The following is a 20,978-nucleotide window of genomic DNA, read 5'->3' on the forward strand; positions in this document are numbered from 1 at the left end:
GCAATTTACAATGCTCTGAGCCTAGGAAGACCTCTGCTTCAAAGTCAACCGGTGCTGATCCAGTCGGACAACATCACGGCAGTCGCCCACGTAAACAGACAGGGCGGCACAAGAAGCAGGAGGGCAATGGCAGCAAGGATTCTTCGCTGGGCGAAAAATCATGTGATAACACTGTCAGCGGTGTTCATTCCGGGAGTGGACAACTGGGAAGCAGACTTCCTCAGCAGGCACGACCTCCACCCGGGAGAGTGGGGACTTCATCGGGAAGTCTTCCACATGATTGTGAACCGTTGGGAAAGACCAAAGGTGGACATGATGGCGTCCCGTCTGAACAAAAAAACTGGACAGGTATTGCGCCAGGTCAAGAGACCCTCAGGCAATAGCTGGGACGCTCTGGTAACACCGTGGGTGTACCAGTCGGTGTATGTGTTCCCTCCTCTGCCTCTCATACCCAAGGTACTGAGAATTATAAGACGGAGAGGAGTAAGAACTATACGCGTGGCTCCGGATTGGCCAAGAAGGACTTGGTACCCGGAACTTCAAGAGATACTAAGAAGGGACTTGCTTCAGCAAGGATTATGATCTGTTCCAAGACTTACCGCGGCTGCGTTTGACGGCATGGTGGTTGAACGCCGGATCCTAAGGTAAAAGGGCATTCCGGAAGAGGTCATCCCTACCCTGGTCAGAGCCAGGAAGGAGGTGACCGCACAACATTATCACCGCATTTGGCGAAAATATGTTGCATGGTGTGAGGCCAGGAAGGCCCCCACGGAGGAATTTCAACTCGGTCGATTCCTGCATTTCCTGCAAACAGGAGTGTCTATGGGCCTCAAATTTGGGTCCATTAAGGTTCAAATTTCGGCCCTGTCGATTTTCTTCCAGAAAGAATTGGCTTCAGTTCCTGAAGTCCAGAAGTTTGTCAAGGGAGTACTGCATATACAACCCCTTTTGTGCCTCCAGTGGCACTGTGGGATCTCAACGTAGTTCTGGGATTCCTCAAATCACATTGGTTTAAACCGCTCAAATCTGTGGATTTGAAATATCTCACATGGAAAGTGACCATGCTGTTGGCCCTGGCCTCGGCCAGGCGAGTGTCAGAATTGGCGGCTTTGTCTCACAAAAGCCCATATCTGATTGTCCATTCGGACAGGGCAGAGCTGCGGACTCGTCCCCAGTTTCTCCCTAAGGTGGTGTCAGCGTTTCACCTGAACCAGCTTATTGTGGTACCTGCGGCTACTAAGGACTTGGAGGACTCCAAGTTGCTAGATGTTGTCGGGGCCCTGAAAATATATATTTCCAGGGCGGCTGGAGTCAGGAAAACTGACTTGCTGTTATCCTGTATGCACTCAACAAACTGGGTGCTCTTGCTTCTAAGCAGACGATTGCTAGTTGGATGTGTAGTACAATTCAGCTTGCACATTCTGTGGCAGGCCTGCCACAGCCAAAATATGTAAATGCCCATTCCACAAGGAAGGTGGGCTCATCTTGGGCGGCTGCCCGAGGGGTCTCGGCTTTACAACTTTGCCGAGCTGCTACTTGGTCAGGGGCAAACACGTTTGCAAAATTTTACAAATTTGATACCCTGGCTGAGGAGGACCTGGAGTTCTCTCATTCGGTGCTGCAGAGTCATCCGCACTCTCCCGCCCGTTTGGGAGCTTTGGTATAATCCCCATGGTCCTTACGGAGTCCCCAGCATCCACTTAGGACGTCAGAGAAAATAAGAATTTACTTACCGATAATTCTATTTCTCGTAGTCCGTAGTGGATGCTGGGCGCCCATCCCAAGTGCGGATTGTCTGCAATACTTGTACATAGTTATTGTTACAAAAATCGGGTTATTATTGTTGTGAGCCATCTTTTCAGAGGCTCCGCTGTTATCATGCTGTTAACTGGGTTCAGATCACAGGTTGTACAGTGTGATTTGGTGTGGCTGGTATGAGTCTTACCCGGGATTCAAAATCCTTCCTTATTGTGTACGCTCGTCCGGGCACAGTATCCTAACTGAGGCTTGGAGGAGGGTCATAGGGGGAGGAGCCAGTGCACACCACCTGATCCTAAAGCTTTTACTTTTGTGCCCTGTCTCCTGCGGAGCCGCTATTCCCTATGGTCCTTACGGAGTCCCCAGCATCCACTACGGACTACGAGAAATAGAATTATCGGTAAGTAAATTCTTATTTTTACTCTGTGACTGGCACACTTACATTGTAAGACCTTTCTTTTGATACCTCAACCATATATTTACATTCGCTGCGTGAAGGTAAAAAGAGGGAAAAACTATGCGCTCTGGTGAATAGCACTGCACAATGATTGTCAGCAGCCTCTTGTAGAAGGGAATTGCCAGTCCCTTAAAACAAAACTATCAGACAAATAACAAGTGGCGCTTGACGATCAAAAAAATTAAAGACATTTATTTGTATAAAATATATATAAGAATTTACAACAACCTCCCGGGGGTAGATAATAATATTAAAACATCACAATCGTATAAGTATGCACTATATTATAGCTTCATATTCAAATGGTGATAAACAACATCAATGATAAATGATCTTATTTGCATATAATGAATTATTAACGCCTGGAAGGTCATAAACCATATTATGTTCAGTGTATGCACAAACAATTAATAGGTGCTCAATCTGAGCAAGAATCACTCACGACTGTGTGTTTGGAAGATTGTAACTGTCACAGATTTATGGCAGAGCAGTTGATGCCAAAGAACAAATGAGTTTGTGCAATGACCACTGGGCAGGAGCTTCTTCAATCCCTGCTCCCTGGTGTTGTCCCACTGTCCAGACTGAGACACACACCAGAGCCTCAGCAGATGAATTAAGTGCCGCGCCGTGCAGGGTGTCCCGTTATGCCGTCTTTACCCGATCCACACTACCTCCGGTACCTCCGTGTTTCCAAACGGAGGCTGTAGGCTGGTAATTCCGGAGTGTTTAGGTGATCGGTCTGGGTATGTTCGGCTGACAGTCGGCTTGTCTTCCGTACGGCAAATGCCTGATGTAAACTCCGTACTCCGGTCTGCGCCGGGTTTAGAGGAGCTGGCCCCTGCTAATTCTACCGTCCCGAACTGACGTGGACGGCTGGGGCTGTAAAGATGAAGACAGCAATGTAGGTGTTCCTAGCGGCAGTCGTTAGAACCGGGCTCCCATGCACGGTACCAAGGTGATTAAGGTAGACAGCGGTGTAGGTCTTGGTGAAGCAGAGCCTGTATCCTTATGCTTCACCAAGATCGGGTAAAGACGGCATAACGGGACACCCTGCACGGCGCGGCACTTAATTCATCTGCTGAGGCTCTGGTGTGTGTCTCAGTCTGGACAGCGGGACAACACCAGGGAGCAGGGATTGAAGAAGCTCCTGCCCAGTGGTCATTGCACAAACTCGTTTGTTCTTTGGCATCAACTGCTCTCTGCCATAAATCTGTGACAGTTACGATCTTCCAAACACACAGTCGTGAGTGATTCTTGCTCAGATTGAGCACCTATTAATTGTTTGTGCATACACTGAACATAATATGGTTTATGACCTTCCAGGCATTAATAATTAATTATATGCAAATAAGATCATTTATCATTGATGTTGTTTATCACCATTTGAATATGAAGCTATAATATAGTGCATACTTATACGATTGTGATGTTTTAATATTATTATCTACCCCCGGGAGGTTGTTGTAAATTCTTATATATATTTTATACAAATAAATGTGTCTAATTTTTTTGATCGTCAAGCACCACTTGTTATTTGTCTGATCTATTTACATTCAGCCGTTCTCTCAAAATAGGTCTCGAAGTAAAAAAAGTATAGAATTATATATAGATTCTTGTTTAATATTTCGCATGTTTAGTTTGTGTCTCCTAGTTTATTGTAAGGCGTTTACAGTTGTTTTATTTTTCTTAATTTAACTTTCGTTAGTGGAAGCATTCAGGTAACCTAAACTTTTCTGATTGCTATGATATACCAGGCCTACATACAAATGTTCTTCTTTTCTGTCACAGGACCTGGCATGTACCCCCAGCCACCTGAGTTGAACCCTATGTACATGGCACCTCCACCCCCTTATCCAGGACCACCCTACTGTGGAGCTCCAGCACCTTCTGTTCCTTCAGGATGGGCAGAACCTGGTATGCCAGATTCGTTTCTGATAATATATTTATGATACAGTAAAGTTTGTTCCTGTTCCTCGGTAGCACAGACATAAAGACTGGTACTATCCATGTGTAATGTGTATTAGCTGTATTAATTAGATGTTACCTAATATAAGGAAAAATGTGGCTAGCATAACACATACCACTGTATGGGAAATAATGAATTATTATGTAAAGGTAAGTTACAATTGCCTTTCAGCTACATCCGCAATGTTTCTGGGACCCCATAAGTCAGTAAATGTGATTCCTTAGAAATTGAAATCATTGGTGGGTTACAGTGCATTCCGAAAGTATTCACAGCGCTTCATTTTTTCCACATTTTGTTATGTTACAGCCTTATTCCAAAATGTAATAAATTCATTTTTTCCCTCAAAATTCTACACACAATATCCCATAATGACAATGTGAAAAAAGTGTTTGATATTTTTGCAAATTTTTTACAAATAAAAAAACTGAGATCACATGTACATAAGTATTCACAGCCTTTGCTCAATACTTTGTTGATGCACATTTGGCAGCAATTACAACCTCAAGTCTTTATGAATATGATGCCACAAGCTGGGCACACCTATCTTAGGGCAGTTTCGACCATTCCTCTTTGCAGCACCTCTCAAGCTCCATCAGGTTGGATGGGCAGCGTCGGTGCACAGCCATTTTCAGATCTCTCCAGAGATGTACAATTGGATTTAAGTCTGTGCTCTGGCTGAGCCACTCAAGTACATTCACAGTGTTGTCCTGAAGCCACTCCTTTGATATCTTGGCTGTGTGCTTAGGGTCATTGTCCTGCTGAAAGATTAACAGTTGCCCCACTCTGAGGTCAAGCGTGCTCTGGAGCAGATTTTCATGCAGGATGTGTCTGTACATTACTGCATTCATCTTTCCCTCTATTCTGACTAGTCTCCCAGTCCCTGCTGCTGAAAAACATCCACACAACATAATGCTGCCACCACCATGCTTCACTGTAGGGATGGTATTGGCCTGGTGATGAGCGGTGCCTGGTTTCCTCCAAACGTGACGCCTGGCATTCACACCAAAGAGTTCAATCTTCATCCATGAGAAACAAAATTCTCTGGTCTGATGAGACAGAGTCCTTCAGGTGCATTTTGGCAAACTCCAGGCGGGCTGCCATGGGCTTTTTACTAAGGAGTGGCTTCCGTCTAACCACTCTACTATACAGGCCTGATTGGTGGATTGCTGCACAGATGGTTGTCCTTCAGGAAGGTTCTCCTCTCTCCACAAAGGAATGCCGTAGCTCTGACAGAGTGACCATTGGGTTCTTGGTCACCTCCCTGACTAGGGCCCTTCTCCCCTGATCGCTCAGTTTAGACGGCCGGCCAGCTCTAGGAAGAGTCCTGGTGGTTCCGAACTTCTTCCATTTACGCATGATGGAGGCCACTGTGCTCATTGGGACCTTCAAAGCAGCAAATATTTTTCTGTACCCTTCCCCAAATTTGTGCCTCGAGACAATCCTGTTTCGGAGGTCTACAGACAATTCATTTTGACGTCATGCTTGGTTTGTGCTCAGACATGCACTGCCATAGACAGGTGTGTGCCTTTCCAGATCATGTCCAATCAACTGAGTTTACCACTGGTGGACTCCAATTAAGCTGTAGGAACATCTCAAGGATGATCAGTGGAAACATGATGCACCTAAGCTGAATTTTGAGCTTGATGGCAAAGGCTGCGAATACTTATGTACATGTGATTTCTTAGTTTTTATATTTTTAATAATTTTACAAAAATCGCAAACTTTTTTCAGGTTGTCATTATGGGGTATTGTGTGTAGAACTTGGAGGGAATAATTCACTTATTCCATTTTGGAATAAGGCTGTAACATAACAAAATGTGGGAAAAGTGAAGCGCTGTGAATACTAATATAATTTGTTACCTGTCCTAGAAACCATTAAGGCTCTCTAAATGAATTTTGTTAGGGGTCACATCCGGCCAGGCCTTGTACACACAGGTACTGCATGGGGATTTATGGAAACTTGTTAAGTACGCTTTGAGCTGGGAAGCCTTGAGGACTTTGTTGAAAAGCTTGGACAAAGAACGTTCTGCATATGTTTAACCTATATTAGTTTTCAGCAACCATATGTATACACTTTTGCGATTGAAGATCTCCACCTATTGGGGACTTCTCCACCCATAAACCTTTTTAATTTAAACATGCGGGACAGAAATCCAGTGCTGATTATGCAGTGCGGAGACTGCACAACACTGAGCTTCCTGATACCAGACAGTATGGAAACAGATTTCATGAAGCAGTATACCCGCGTTTTCGTACAGCTCCCTGGTACATTATAGTAAAACATACCATTATATTTTGCTTACAGTCTTAGCAAGTTTGGTGCTGAAGTACAGGAAATACTATATAGGAAAATGATGGGACTAGAGATATATTGTATCCTCATTTCTTTCCCTAGGAGGCAGCAAAGCGGCAGAGGCTGCATCCAGTGCTTATTACAACCCTGCAAATCCTCACAATGTCTACATGCCCATGGTGAGTAAAGGTTCTATCCCAAAATTATTAGTTTACTAGTTTGTATGCCTATGACTGCGTTTCATTTCCTTATACAGTAATGCTGCTTTCACATCGCAAATGCCGGATCCTACCCGGTAAGAAAAACGTGTACTTACCGGGTGGGATCCGGCATTTGCGCTCCGTTGCTGGCTTTCCGACCCGGCAATATACTGGGTCGGTTGCCATAGCAGCGGAGGGCGCAGCAGGGGCGGGGGTGGAGGCGGCGCCGGGAGTTGAGCTCATCTCCTGCGCCGCCTCTGCCTATACTGTGAATGGGAGCCGTGTCGCATCGGAACGGCTCCCATTCACACTGCGCCTGACCCGGTAATAACCCTTCTTTTTTACCGGGTTGAATTACCGGGTCAGACGACCCGCTAATTCACCAAGGGACCTTTCACATCGCACACGGACCCGTTTCGACACGACAATATGCCATGTCGATACCGGGTTTTTAGTGCGATGTGAAAGGGGTATAATTGAGAGAATCCTGCATTGTTTTGTACCAAATGACACATCTATGTTTACACAGTCCATTGTAGATATGTATCCTGTTACACTGCAGTTTAACTCAGTAGAACGTAGGTCATTGTTCCATAAAATTGGTGGGCAGGTATTTTCCTGCACCCCATCAGGCTAACATTAGGCTGTAAGTGACAGAATCAGTTCGAAAGTGCGTCTCCTGAAGACGATGCAGCTTCCGGACAGATGATTTGTAAAACACCGCACTCGATAGGAGCACTGGGTCTCTAGTGCAGAAGTGGAATTTGCAGCAGGTTACTATGAAAATGTGGCAATGTCATTGTGATGTTACCAGCCTCTGCTTCCATATAGGAAAGACCTAATACGGGTCTATCTGACACCCCCTCAAATAGAAATTGCATGTAATTGTTACTATCACAGGTAATCTAATAATGCCGAGAGGGCATGAGGTCTCAGATGGGATCCAGCTACACCGCTGATATAAGAAATAAAAAGAATCAAGTTGATAAAGTAAAAAATGAAAGTGTAAATAATTAAGATTTCTCTAACGTCCTAAGTGGATGCTGGGGACTCCGTAAGGACCATGGGGAATAGCGGCTCCGCAGAAGACGGCACATCTAAAGAAAGCTTTAGGACTATCTGGTGTGCACTGGCTCCTCCCCCTATGACCCTCCTCCAAGCCTCAGTTAGATCTCTGTGCCCGAACGAGAAGGGTGCACACTAGGGGCTCTCCTGAGCTTCTTAGTGAAAGTTTTTTAGTTTAGGTTTTTTAGTTTCAGTGAGACCTGCTGGCAACAGGCTCACTGCATCGAGGGACTAAGGGGAGAAGAAGCGAACTCACCTGCGTGCAGAGTGGATTGGGCTTCTTAGGCTACTGGACATTAGCTCCAGAGGGACGATCACAGGCCCAGCTTGGATGGGTCCCAGAGCCGCGCCGCCGGCCCCCTTACAGAGCCAGAAGGCAGAAGAGGTCCGGAAAATCGGCGGCAGAAGACGTCCTGTCTTCAACAAGGTAGCGCACAGCACTGCAGCTGTGCGTCATTGCTCTCAGCACACTTCACACTCCGGTCACTGAGGGTGCAGGGCGCTGGGGGGGGGGGGGCGCCCTGAGACGCAATAAAAAACACCTTGGATGGCAAAAAATGCATCACATATAGCTCCTGGGCTATATGGATGCATTTAACCCCTGCCAGAATATACAGAAAAACGGGAAGATAGGCTCCGCCCCCTTATCGGCGGCCTTATCTCCTCAGCACACTGGCGCCATTTTCCCTCACAGCTCCGTTGGAGGGAAGCTCCCTGGCTCTCCCCTGCAGTCACTACACTACAGAAAGGGTTAAAAAAGAGAGGGGGGCACAAATTAGGCGCAGTATTAACTATACAGCAGCTATAAGGGGAAAAACACTTATATAAGGTTATCCCTGTATATATATAGCGCTCTGGTGTGTGCTGGCAAACTCTCCCTCTGTCTCCCCAAAGGGCTAGTGGGGTCCTGTCCTCTATCAGAGCATTCCCTGTGTGTGTGTGCTGTATGTCGGTACTTTTGTGTCGACATGTATGAGGAGAAAAAAAATGATGTGGAGACGGAGCAGATTGCCTGTAATAGTGATGACCCTAGGGGGTCGACACCTGAGTGGATGAACTGTTGGAAGAAATTACGTGATAGTGTCAGCTCTGTATAAAAGACAGTGGTTGACATGAGACAGCCGGCTACTCAGCTTGTGCCTGTCCAGACGTCTCATAGGCCGTCAGGGGCTATAAAGCGCCCGTTACCTCAGATGGCAGATATAGACGCCGACACGGATACTGACTCCAGTGTCGACGGTAAAGAGACAAATGTGACTTCCAGTAGGGCCACACGTTACATGATTGAGGCAATGAAAAATGTTTACACATTTCTGATAATACGAGTACCACCAAAAAGGGGTATTATGTTCGGTGAGGAAAAACTACCTGTAGTTTTCCTGAATCTGAGAAATTAAATGAGGTGTGTGATGATGCGTGGGTTTCCCCCGATAACAACTGATAATTTCTAAAATGTTATTGGCATTATATCCTTTCCCGCCAGAGGTTAGGGTGCGTTGGGAAACACCCCCTAGGGTGGATAAACGCTCACACGCTTGTAAGGGCTCTAACCTCTCCTGAGATGGCCGCCCTTAAGGATCCTGCTGATAGAAAGCAGGAGGGTATCCTAAAATGTATTTACACACATACTGGTGTTATACTGCGACCAGCAATCGCCTCAGCCTGGATGTGCAGTGCTGGGTCGGCGTGGTCGGATTCCCTGACTGAAAATATTGATACCCTAGATAGGGACAGTATATTTTTGCCTATAGAGCATTTGAAAGATGCATTTCTATATATGCGTGATGCACAGCGGAATATTTGCCGACTGGCGTCAAGAGTAAGTGTGTTGTCCATTTCTACCAGTAGAGGGTTATGGACACGTCAGTGGTCAGGTGATGCGTATTCCAAATGGCATTTGGAAGTATTGCTTTATTAAGGGGAGGAGTTATTTGGGGTCGGTCTTTTAGACCTGGTGGCCACGGCAACAGCTGGGAAATCCACGTTTGTACCCCAGGTCGCCTCTCAACATGAGAAGACGCCGTATTATCAGGCGCAGTCTTTTCGTGGACAAGCGGGCAAAAGGTTCCTCTTTTCTGCCCCGTGACAGAGGGAGAGGAAAAAGGCTGCAGAAATCAGCCAGTTCCCAGGAACAGAAACCCTCTCCCGCCTCTGCCAAGCCCTCAGTATACGCTGGGGCTTTACAAGCAGAATCAGGCACGGTGGGGGGCCCGTCTCAATGAATTTCAGCGCGCAGTGGGCTCACTCGCAAGTAGACCCCTGGATCCTTCAGGTGATATCTCAGGGGTACAAATTAGAATTCGAGACGTCTCCCCCTCGCCGTTTCCTAAAGTCGGCTTTACCGATGTCTCCTTCTGACAGGGAGACAGTTTTGGAAGCCATTCACAAGCTGTATTCCCAGCAGGTGATAATCAAGATACCCCTCCTGCAACAGGGAACGGGGTATTATTCCACACTCTGGTGGTACCGAAGCCGGACGGCTCGGTGAGACCGATTCTAAATCTAAAATCTTTGAACACTTACATACAGAGGTTCAAATTCAAGATTGAGTCACTCAGAGCAGTGATTGCGAACCTGGAAGAAGGGGACTACATGATGTCTCGGGACATCAAGGATGCTTACCTTCATGTCAAAATTTACCCTTCTCACCAAGGGTACCTCAGGTTTATGGTACAGAACTGTCACTATCAGTTCAGACGCTGCCGTATGGATGGTCCACGGCACCCCGGGTCTTTACCAAGGTAATGGCCGAAATGATGATATTCCTTCGAAGGAAGGGAATTTTTAGTTATCCCTTACTTGGACAATTCCCTGATAAGGGTAAGATCCAGGGAACAGTTGGAGGTCGGTGTAGCACTATCTCAGGTAGTGTTGCGGCAGCACGATTGGATTCTCAATATTCCAAAATCGCAGCTGGTTCCGACGACTTGTCTTCTGTTCCTAGGGATGATCCTGGACACAGTCCAGAAAAAGGTGTTTCTCCCGGAGGAGAAAGCCAGGGAGTTATCCGAGCTAGTCAGGAATCTCCTAAAACCGAACAGTGCATCAATGCACAAGGGTTCTGGGTAAAATGGTGGCTTCCTACGAAGCAATCCCATTCGGCAGATTCCACGCAAGAACTTTCCAGTGGGACCTGCTGGACAAATGGTCCGGGTCGCATCTTCAGATGCATCAGCGGATAACCCTGTCACCAAGGACAAGGGTGTCCCTCCTGTGGTGGTTGCAGAGTGCTCATCTTCTAGAGGGCCGCAGATTCGGCATTCAGGACTGGGTCCTGGTGACCACGGATGCCAGCCTGCGAGGCTGGGGAGCAGTCACACAGGGAAGGAATATCCAGGGCTTAGGGTCAAGCCTGGAGACATCACTTCACATAAATATCCTGAAGCTAAGGGACATTTACAATGCTCTAAGCTTAGCAAGACCTCTGCATCAAGGTCAGCCGGTGTTGATCCAGTCGGACAACATCACGGCAGTCACCCACGTAAACAGACAGGGTGGCACAAGAAGCAGGAGGGCAATGGCAGAAGCTGCAAGGATTCTTCGCTGGGCGGAAAATCATGTGATGGCACTGTCAGCAGTATTCATTCCGGGAGTGGACAACTGGGAAGCAGACTTCCTCAGCACGACCTCCACCCGGGAGAGTGGGGACTTCACCCAGAAGTCTTCCACATGATTAAAAACCGTTGGGAAAAACTCGACAGGTCCAGGGATCCTCAGGCAATAGCTGTAGACGCTCTGGTAACACCGTGGGTGTACCAGTCAGGGTATGTGTTCCCTCCTCTGCCTCTCATACCCAAGGTACTGAGATTGATAAGATGGAGAGGAGTAAGCACTATATTCGTCGCTCCGGATTGGCCAAGAAGGACTTGGTAACCGGAACTTCAAGAGATGCTCACGGAGGATCCGTGGCCTCTACCTCTAAGAAGGGACCTGCTCCAGCAAGGACCCTGTCTGTTCCAAGACTTACCGCGGCTGCGTTTGACGGCATGGCGGTTGAACGCCGGATCCTGAAGGAAAAAAGGCATTCCGGATGAAGTCATCCCTATCCTGATCAAAGCCAGGAAGGATGTAACCGCAAAAACATTATCACCGCAATTGGCGAAAATATGTTGCGTGGTGCGAGGCCAGTAAGGCCCGACGGAGGAAATTCAACTGGGTCGATTCCTACATTTCCTGCAAACAGGAGTGTCTATGGGCCTGAAATTAGGGTCCATTAAGGTTCAAATTTCGGCCCTGTCAATTTTCTTCCAAAAAGAACTAGCTTCAGTCCCTGAAGTTCAGACGTTTGTAAAAGGGGTACTGCATATACAGCCTCCTTTTGTGCCTCCAGTGGCACTTTGGGATCTCAATGTAGTTTTGGGTTCCAAAAGTCACATTGGTTTGAACCACTTAAATCTGTGGAGTTAAAATATCTCACATGGAAAGTGGTCATGCTGTTGGCCCTGGCCTGGGCCAGGCGCGTGTCAGAATTGGCGGCTTTATCCTAAAAAAGCCCTTATCTGATTTTCCATTCGGACAGGGCGGAATTGAGGACTCGTCCTAAGTTTCTCCCTAAGGTGGTTTCAGCGTTTCACCTGAACCAACCTATTTGTGGTGCCTGCGGCTACTAGGGACTTGGAGGACTCCAAGTTGCTAGACGTTGTCAGGGCCCTGAAAATATATGTTTCCAGGACGGCTGGAGTCAGGAAATCTGCCTCGCTGTTTATCCTGTATGCACCCAACAAGCTGGGTGCTCCTGCTTCTAAGCAGACTATTGCTCGTTGGATTTGTAGTACAATTCAGCTTGCACATTCTGTGGCAGGCCTGCCACAGCCAAAAATCTGTAAATGCCCACTCCACAAGGAAGGTGGGCTCATCTTGGGCGGCTGCCCGAGGGGTCTCGGCTTTACAACTTTGCCGAGCAGCTACTTGGTCAGGAGCAAATACGTTTGTAAAATTCTACAAAATTGATATCCTGGCTGAGGAGGACCTGGAGTTCTCTCATTTGGTGCTGCAGAGTCATCCGCACTCTCCCGCCCGTTTGGGAGCTTTGGTATAATCCCCATGGTCCTTACGGAGTCCCCAGCATCCACTTAGGACGTTAGAGAAAATAAGAATTTACTTACCGATAATTCTATTTCTCATAGTCCGTAGTGGATGCTGGGCGCCCATCCCAAGTGCGGATTGTCTGCAATACTGGTACATAGTTATTGTTACCAAAAAAATCGGGTTATTGCTGTAGTGAGCCATCTTTTCTAGAGGCTCCTCTGTTATCATGCTGTTAACTGGGTTCAGATCACAAGTTGTACGGTGTGATTGGTGTGGCTGGTATGAGTCTTACCCGGGATTCAAAATCCTTCCTTATTGTGTACGCTCGTCCGGGCACAGTATCCTAACTGAGGCTTGGAGGAGGGTCATAGGGGGAGGAGCCAGTGCACACCAGATAGTCCTAAAGCTTTCTTTAGATGTGCCCAGTCTCCTGTGGAGCCGCTATTCCCCATGGTCCTTACGGAGTCCCCAGCATCCACTACGGACTATGAGAAATAGAATTATCGGTAAGTAAATTCTTATTATACTTAAGAAGATATGAAAATGTCCACTTTTCCTTAGTAAAGACACCTGGTTGCAGTAAAAGTTTGGTCATTTTTAGATTTTAAATACTCTAATCATAAAGTGATATTTATAGATGTTAAGTTAATGCTCATTAGGAAGACATGGGTTATACAATACAACACCCATTGTAGGTGATCACTGTTTGACTGATCTAGAGCATTTTGTCTTTTTATGTTGATGCCTTAATGAAAACAAAAACAAAGCCTTTTATATTTTATCAGGAGCGGCCTCCTCCGTATGCTCCAATGGATGACAAGAAGATGAACTAGGGGTTTTTCTTGTGGTTGCTGATCTCTTTCGTCACTTCGATTTCTTTTATTTAGATCCTCCTTTCTGACCTCCACTTCCCAGTAAACCTGCCAGTTTGTTTCAAGTTATTAGTTTCAATATGTTAATCAACAACTCAAGTATTGGTAATCCTTTTAAATGGGGTTTAAGCAATGCTGTAAAAGTTGTGATTTGATTACTAGTATTGTTTACATCTTTTGTGATAGAAGTTCTACCTGCAGGAAATACTGCAGCGTTTTTCAGTTTGTTATAGAGGCTAGAGGTTTGCATTGGTCTACTTGGGGGGTACTAGTACCTGTCTGAAAGGACATGAAATATAACAACCCAATGTCTTGCAACCTTTCATTTCTGAGTGTGACCAGTATGTTCCATGAAGGAAGATGGAGGTGGAAGGGAGAATGTCACAGGAGTGTGGAAAGGACATTTATAATGGACTCTACTGTTCTGTTTCTAAATGTGTGTAACTTATAAAAGATTTGGACTCAGAACATTTTGGTTTGGATTCAGAAAAATGAAATGGCGTTCTTAACACAAGATTTCATAAAGATGTGTGTGTACAGATATAATAGAAGCTTAGAAAGTAAAACAATTTTATTCTGCACCTTCCTCTTTTATTAAAGGCATATTTAACTTCCTCTTGTTGGCAAAGGCATGTATTTAGAATATTGCATTATTTATTATAATGGAATGTGATTATCTGTTTTTGAATTGCATATTAGTTGCAGTGCTTTTGTTTTGTTATTAGACTTAAATGTTTAGTGTTTAGCAATCTTCTCTCCAAATGGCTTGTCTTTACCAGTGTTTAATACAATAGATATTGTTTGCCATATGTACCAATCTCTTTTCAAGGGCTGAATCCAGACCGTTACACAGACTTTCTAATACTCTGTCTATATGAAACAAATTCTGTACATAAATTTCTCCTTTTTACTTTACAATTTTCATCCAAATTATTGTATCTGATTCATTCATGCAGAGAGACGCATATTTTAAATACATAAATTTGTATATTGTAAGAAATGTACAATTTGTAACCCTCGCATCAAGATGGAATAGGGCAATTGTCTTCCCTAGCAGGAAAAGGGGGATACATACCTTGGACCTATTGTAATCTGTAAAATAAAATGTATGAAAATGTATTTATATTGTTTCTTTGTGATTAATTAAACATAAGCAGTAAATACTATTGCTGCAAAGCCAAGCAAACTTCCAAACTTGGCTAGTCTGTGGGTGGTATTCTTTGATGAATCAGATTTTACAGAATCTGGAAATTTCAAAATACGCTGCATTTGCAGAGTCTACTGCATTTATCAACCAATTTGGCCAGTGATGCTGACAAGGGTGGGTTTGCACATTCTCACATAGGCCAAACGCAGTAATGGTGCTTACACTCAAATGCAGGCAGTGCAGCTTAGCAGTGCAGCGGATTACGCGCAAAGTATGTATACAATTGCACTGAATACAGACCAGGTGTACACCATGATGATAATGATGGACAGCACATGATCTCATTGATTCTCATTGGTTGATTGCCTAATTGCTGCCAAAGCTGACTGCTGTCATTAAGCACATATCAGCTGATTGAATGATTGCATGTTTGTTGCATTTTAGAGGCATAGAGCACATTCATGCAGGTTTAGCAATGGGTTATTCTTTGTTTACACTCATTAACGTGTATGTCTTGATAACTTGCAAACAGTAACAACTAAAAAAAATGATATTGCTATACTGCAGCTGTAAGTATGTACACCACGGTTGTGCGAAAATATGCAAGTTCAGCAGCTGCCTGTATTTGAATTGAGACGCCCACAGGCAGTATAGCCAATCCCAGCGTACAAAGACTAGCCCTACGTTCATGCGGCATGACTGCAGGAAGTAAGACACAGGAGACATTGCAGCTGCATGCTGGATCGCAGCCACAAACAAGCCCCCAAAATGGTTACAACATGCCTGCATTATTTATGCTACTCCCATTACCGCCCCCCAAATGGTCCCGTACTGTCAATCCCTTTGCAAATAGTTTCTCTGACCGCCATCACAAGAACATCACGGCACATGCGCAATGCAACTTAGATGAATGCACAGACGGCCAATGATCACTCAACAGCGAAAAATTGTATTTGCACACATCTCTTAATCAGACCCTATATGTATCTTTCCTAATCCAAGGTCTGCTTGTTGGTCAAGGAAGCACACATGACTTCTTTTGGGATGTGGTAATTTAGTCATTTGGCACAAATGATCACAATGGAAAGGAGATGTGTGACTATTAAGTATAAGTGGTGTTTCACAGTAAATGTAGGCGCAGGGAACAGACAGCGCTCAGCAAGTGATATAGCTTTTAAGCTTAGAGCATAGGTCTGCAAACTCGGTCCTCATTACCCCACACAGTGCATGTGTTTCAGGTCTCCTCACAGAATCACAAGTAAAATTATTAACTCCACCTGCGGACCTTTAAAATGTGTCTGAGTAATTAATACACCTGTGCACCTGCTGGGTTACCTGCAAAACATGCACTGTGTGGGGTAATGAGGACCGAGTTTGCAGACCTATGGCTTAGAGAGTGCTTTCTCCTCCTCTATCTAGCTCCCTATCCCTTATTGTCTGTGTGTCAGTGGTGTAGTGTCCTTGTGCCGGAACCACAATGTCGGGGAGGGAAACTTCTCAGAAGTTCTTTACATGTACGAAGTACAATAAGAAATTGCCTCTTTGGAAGGTTCAAAACCCCCTTGGGCCTGTAATTTAGTACAGATTATGTCGGATCTCCGATCCGAACTGGCAGCTTCTCACAGAGCTCTAGACTCTGCTAGAGCTATTGATCCCTTTGTGTACCCCCTTCTCTCCCTGCAGAACCAGCGTGGGGTCGACGGTTCTAGTTAGATCCATAGAAGGCTTTGTTAAACGGATGGATTCCTCCGCCAGTCAACCTATACCAGTACGCCCAAAAAAGAAAAGGACTCTTCCAGCAATCCTTCAGTCTGATGAAGAGCGACGGGGTGGGGGTGGGCCCAAGGAACAGCGGAGGAAGAGGGTGAACTCGACGATGTATCCATTGTAGAGGATAACATGCAGCGAGATCAAGGAGTAGAAGCCATAATGAAAGCTGTTCGCCAGGTGTTGAACATCACTGACACAGCTCTTCCGGAATCCTCGGATTCTTCTCTATTTGGTTCTAACCGCAAATCTCCATAACGTTTCCCTTTTCACCAAACTTTTCAACAAACTTTTTTGTCCAAAGCCTGGAAACGCCCGGATAAGAGATTCCAGGTACCGAAACAGTTCCTGGCTTCGTATCTCTTTCCAGCTACAATGACTGAAAAATGGGAACAACCTCCCCCAGTGGACTCGTCACTTTCACGATTGTCAAAGAAGACTGCTTTACCAGTTCCGGGGGTAACAGCCTGGAAGGAGCCTTCAGACCGTAAGATGGAAATGACACTGAAATCCATCTACAAAGCCGCTGGTGTCTTACTTAGACCAACGTTGGTAGGGTCTTTGGTGAATAAGGCTATAGAACATTGGGCGGCCCAATGGATTTCTAACTTGGAAGCAGGAGTTCCACTTGACGAAATTAATTGTTCTGGCAGAACATATTAAAGAATCAGCAGCGTACCTGGGAGAAGCTTCAAAGGATATCTACCAAGTATGGGCACGGATTTCAGCCTCAGCCGTAGCTGCTCGCCGGGCACTGTGGCTGCGCTCTTGGAAGGCCGATGCAGAATATAAAAGTACGGCAGAAGCCTTAACCATTTACTGGGAAGGTGCTTTTTGGTGACTATCTAGACAAGCTCATTTCTCAAGCTACGGGTGGAAAATCCACGTTTTTTGCCGTTCATAACACCTCCACCTAAACGGACCTATTTTGGCCCGTCTTTTCGGCCCTTTTGAACCTCTGCTTCCTTTCGATCTAGAGCCGAAACTTCTGCATGTCAGCCCAAGGGTGGAAGAGCCTGTAGTCGCCAACAATCTACCTCTCGTCGCCAGTAGCACAAGCCCACTGATAAAACAGTGGCATGACGGACTCCCTTCCCACCTGGGCTCTCCCATGGTCGGTGCATGTCTCCGAAATTTTCAGGAGGCGTGGATGCACACCTCCACAGATGCGTGGGTGCGTGCCCTGATGTCCAGGGGTTACATGATTGATTTCGAAGTTTCACCTCCACCGCGGTTCTTTACCACCGTTCTTCCTGCTTCAGAGGACAAAAGATTGCTCTTCAGGGAGCGATTCAGTCTCTATTGACCACTATGGTCTCAAAGCCGGTCCCAGGCCCTCAATGAATGAAGGGTTACTACTCAAACCTTATTGTGGTCCCGAAGCCGGACGGCTCGGTAAGACCTATCCTGAATTTGAAGTCTTTGAATCAATATCTCGCGTATCACAGATTCAAGATGGAGTCGATTTGGTTCCGTGATAGTAAGTCTGGAGCCAGAAGAGTTCATGTTATCACTGGACATAAAGGATGCATACCTACATGTTCCCATTTGGGAGCCACATCAGGAATTCTTGAGATTTGCAATTCTACAGGATCATTATCTGTTCAGAGCACTTCCTTTCGCCCTGTCTTCAGCTCCCAGAGTGTTCACCAAGATCATGGCAGTCATGGTAGCACACCTTCGCTCTCGGGGGGTGTAACGATTGTACCGTACCTAGACGACCTTTTGCTCCTCAATTTCAGCAAATTCAATCTCTTTCCAGCCCAGCGCATACTATTTCTGGGTCTGATTTTGGAAACCAACCTACAGAGGATATTCCTGCCAGAGGCCAAGGCGCAGAATATCCGGCTGATGGTTCAAAAAGTCCTCAATCCAAAGAGGGTGTCATTACCCCTTTTGTATTCGTCTCTTAGGGAAGATGGTGGCAGCCTGCGAGACGACGCAATTCAGGTGGTTTCATTCCCGAACCTTTCAGATAGACCTCTTAACCTAGTGGTCGGGGTCACATCTACAAGGCACGGTACAGCTAGCTACGCGCACCCGAATGTCTCTTCTCTGGTGGCTTCATTTGAACAACCTCATGGCGGGAAGGAGATTCGGCATATGGGACTAGATTTTGGTCATGACCGAGGCTGGGCAGCTGTGATACTGGAGTATTACTTCCAAGGAAATTGGTCAGAACAGGAACAGTTACTGCCCATAAATGTATTGGAACGGAGTGCGATCTTCAATACGCTTCGGGAAGCCGTTCACCTGCTTCAGTCAAGAGCGGTACGAGTGCAGTCGGACAATCAACCACAGTCGATTTATATCAATTGCCAGGGCGGCACACGCATTCGCATGGCCATGCAAGAAGTGGCTCGGATCCCAAGGTGGGCAAAACTTCACAGTCATATATTAGCGGTTTTCATCCCAGGAGTGGACAACTGGGAAGCGGATTATCTCAGCCGTCAGGACCTTCACCTGGGAGAGTGGGCTCTCTACTCCAGCTTTTTCAACAGTTGGTTCGGCGATGGGGTTTTCCACAAGTGGTTCTGCTGGACTCCCGGTTGAATCAACTCCCGCGATATCTGGGCAGGACTCAAGATTCCAGAGCAGATGATGTAGACACTCTCACGGATCCTTGGCCGTACGATCTGGTTTACCTCTTCCCTCCATTCCCACTTCTACCACGTGTACTCAAACGGATCAAGAGAGAATCAACGTGGGTCATTCTAGTGGTTCGGAATTGGCCTTGGAGAGCTTGGTATTCGGACCTCCTTCTGCTCCTCGCAGACGAACCGTGGCTGCTGCCTCTTTGTCCAGACCTGTTGCAGCAAGGGCCGTTACGTCACCCGGATTTGACGCGGCTGCGTTTAACGGCATGGCTCTTGAAGCCTCTATCTTGAGAAGTAAAGGTATTCCTTCCCCAGTAATCCCTACAATACTCAAGGCTCGTAAACCTGTTACTGCGGGCCATTACCACTGCATAGGGCGAGCCTACATGTCTTGGTGTTTGGAAAGAGGTTTCGACACCCGATCTTTAAAATTGGCCCGTCTTTTTTGCTTTTCTTACAAATGGGCCTGGATAGTGGGCCTACGCCTCGGCTCTCTCAAAGTACAAGTATCTGCTTTGCCAATTTGCGCTGGAAAAAGATAGGTCTGCACTTCCGGCATGATTGTCTTTCTGCAGGGAGTGTTGTGGGTGCAACAGACTTTCATTCCACCTTCTGATCCGTGGGACCTCAGTTTGGTCCTTCACTTCTTACAATCCTCTGTTTTTTAACCTTTGGAGGAGGTGGATTTCAAGTTTCTTACTTGGAAAACTGTTCTCCTTTTGGCTTTAAATCAGAAACCCTGCGAGCTGACGCTAAGTGCCTTATCGTGTAACCCACCTTACTTGGTCTTTCATGAAGATAGAGCGGAACTCCGCACACACTACGGTTTTCTACCAAAGGTGGTTTTGGCTTTCCATATAAACCAGCCGATCGTGGTTCCTGCTTTTAAGGATGTCTCCGGGGCTCCATCTTCACTAGATATGGTCTGGGTGCTTACTATATATGTCACTAGGACGGCACACGTGTGGAAACCGGATGCCTTCTTTGTGCTGTATGATGCGGTCAAGCGTGGTTGGTCTTTTTCAAAGTAGACTTTGGCCAGATGGATTAAGTTGGCCATTCGCCAAACCTACTTTCATTCCGCACGCCAACCTCTGGCGGTTATTTTGGCACACTCCACACGGTCCGTGGGCCCGTCTTGGGCGGTGAGCCCTGCTGCCTCTCTGTCACAGCTTTGCCGTGCAGCTACCTGATCCACGGCTTATATTTTAGTTTGGTTTTATACGTTTGATATGTTTGCCGTCTCCGCTTCGCGGTTTGAACGACTTGTTTTGCAGATTCCTTAGGGCTTTCCTACCCACAGGGACAGTTTTGGGACGTCCCCAGGGTAATCAGCCTCCAGTGTCCCCTAGTGGATGCTAGAGAAAATGGGATTTTGGTACTTGCCGATAAATCCTCCTCTTGGAATCCATAGGCGACACTGGACGCCCGCCCTGCACGGTTTCCTGCCTGCGTTGTGATTCAGGTTCAAGGTTGTAATGGTTAGTTGTTATTGTTGTTCACCTCTGTTCATCTCCTTACGGCTCAGTTGTTAAAACTGGAGCTTGTGGGGAAAAGGTGGGGGGGGGGGAGGGGGAGGAGTCTGCATTCTCTTCAATCATTTAAAGTGCCAGCTCCTGAGAGCCAGCCCATCTATCCCCAGTGTAATTAGCCTCCAGTGTCCCCTATGGATTACGAGAAAAGGATTTTTCGGTAAGTACCAAAATCCCATTTTTATAGCAGGTTTCCATATACAGTATGCAGTTGTGAGACAGGTGCCCATGTAAAAGTTCAGAGTATATCTAGTAAATACAAATTGTTTCTGGTGCTAAGTTCAAGATATTCATAT

General features: G+C 46.2%; 1 protein-coding gene across 1 annotated transcript in view; it reads left to right on the top strand.

The window, feature by feature from the left end:
- WBP2NL (WBP2 N-terminal like) overlaps positions 1-14,758 on the top strand; it is a 127,382-nt gene extending 112,624 nt beyond the window's left edge. Inside the window, exons 6-8 of the mRNA XM_063940439.1 lie at positions 4,004-4,129; positions 6,577-6,653; positions 13,553-14,758. Coding sequence (XP_063796509.1) covers positions 4,004-4,129; positions 6,577-6,653; positions 13,553-13,600 — 251 coding nt within the window. The 3' untranslated portion in view covers positions 13,601-14,758. The remainder of the gene's footprint in view (positions 1-4,003; positions 4,130-6,576; positions 6,654-13,552) is intronic.
- The last annotated feature ends 6,220 nt before the right edge of the window (positions 14,759-20,978 follow it).

Source organism: Pseudophryne corroboree, chromosome 9, assembly GCF_028390025.1.
Source record: "Pseudophryne corroboree isolate aPseCor3 chromosome 9, aPseCor3.hap2, whole genome shotgun sequence".
NCBI classification, from domain to species: Eukaryota; Metazoa; Chordata; class Amphibia; order Anura; family Myobatrachidae; genus Pseudophryne; species Pseudophryne corroboree.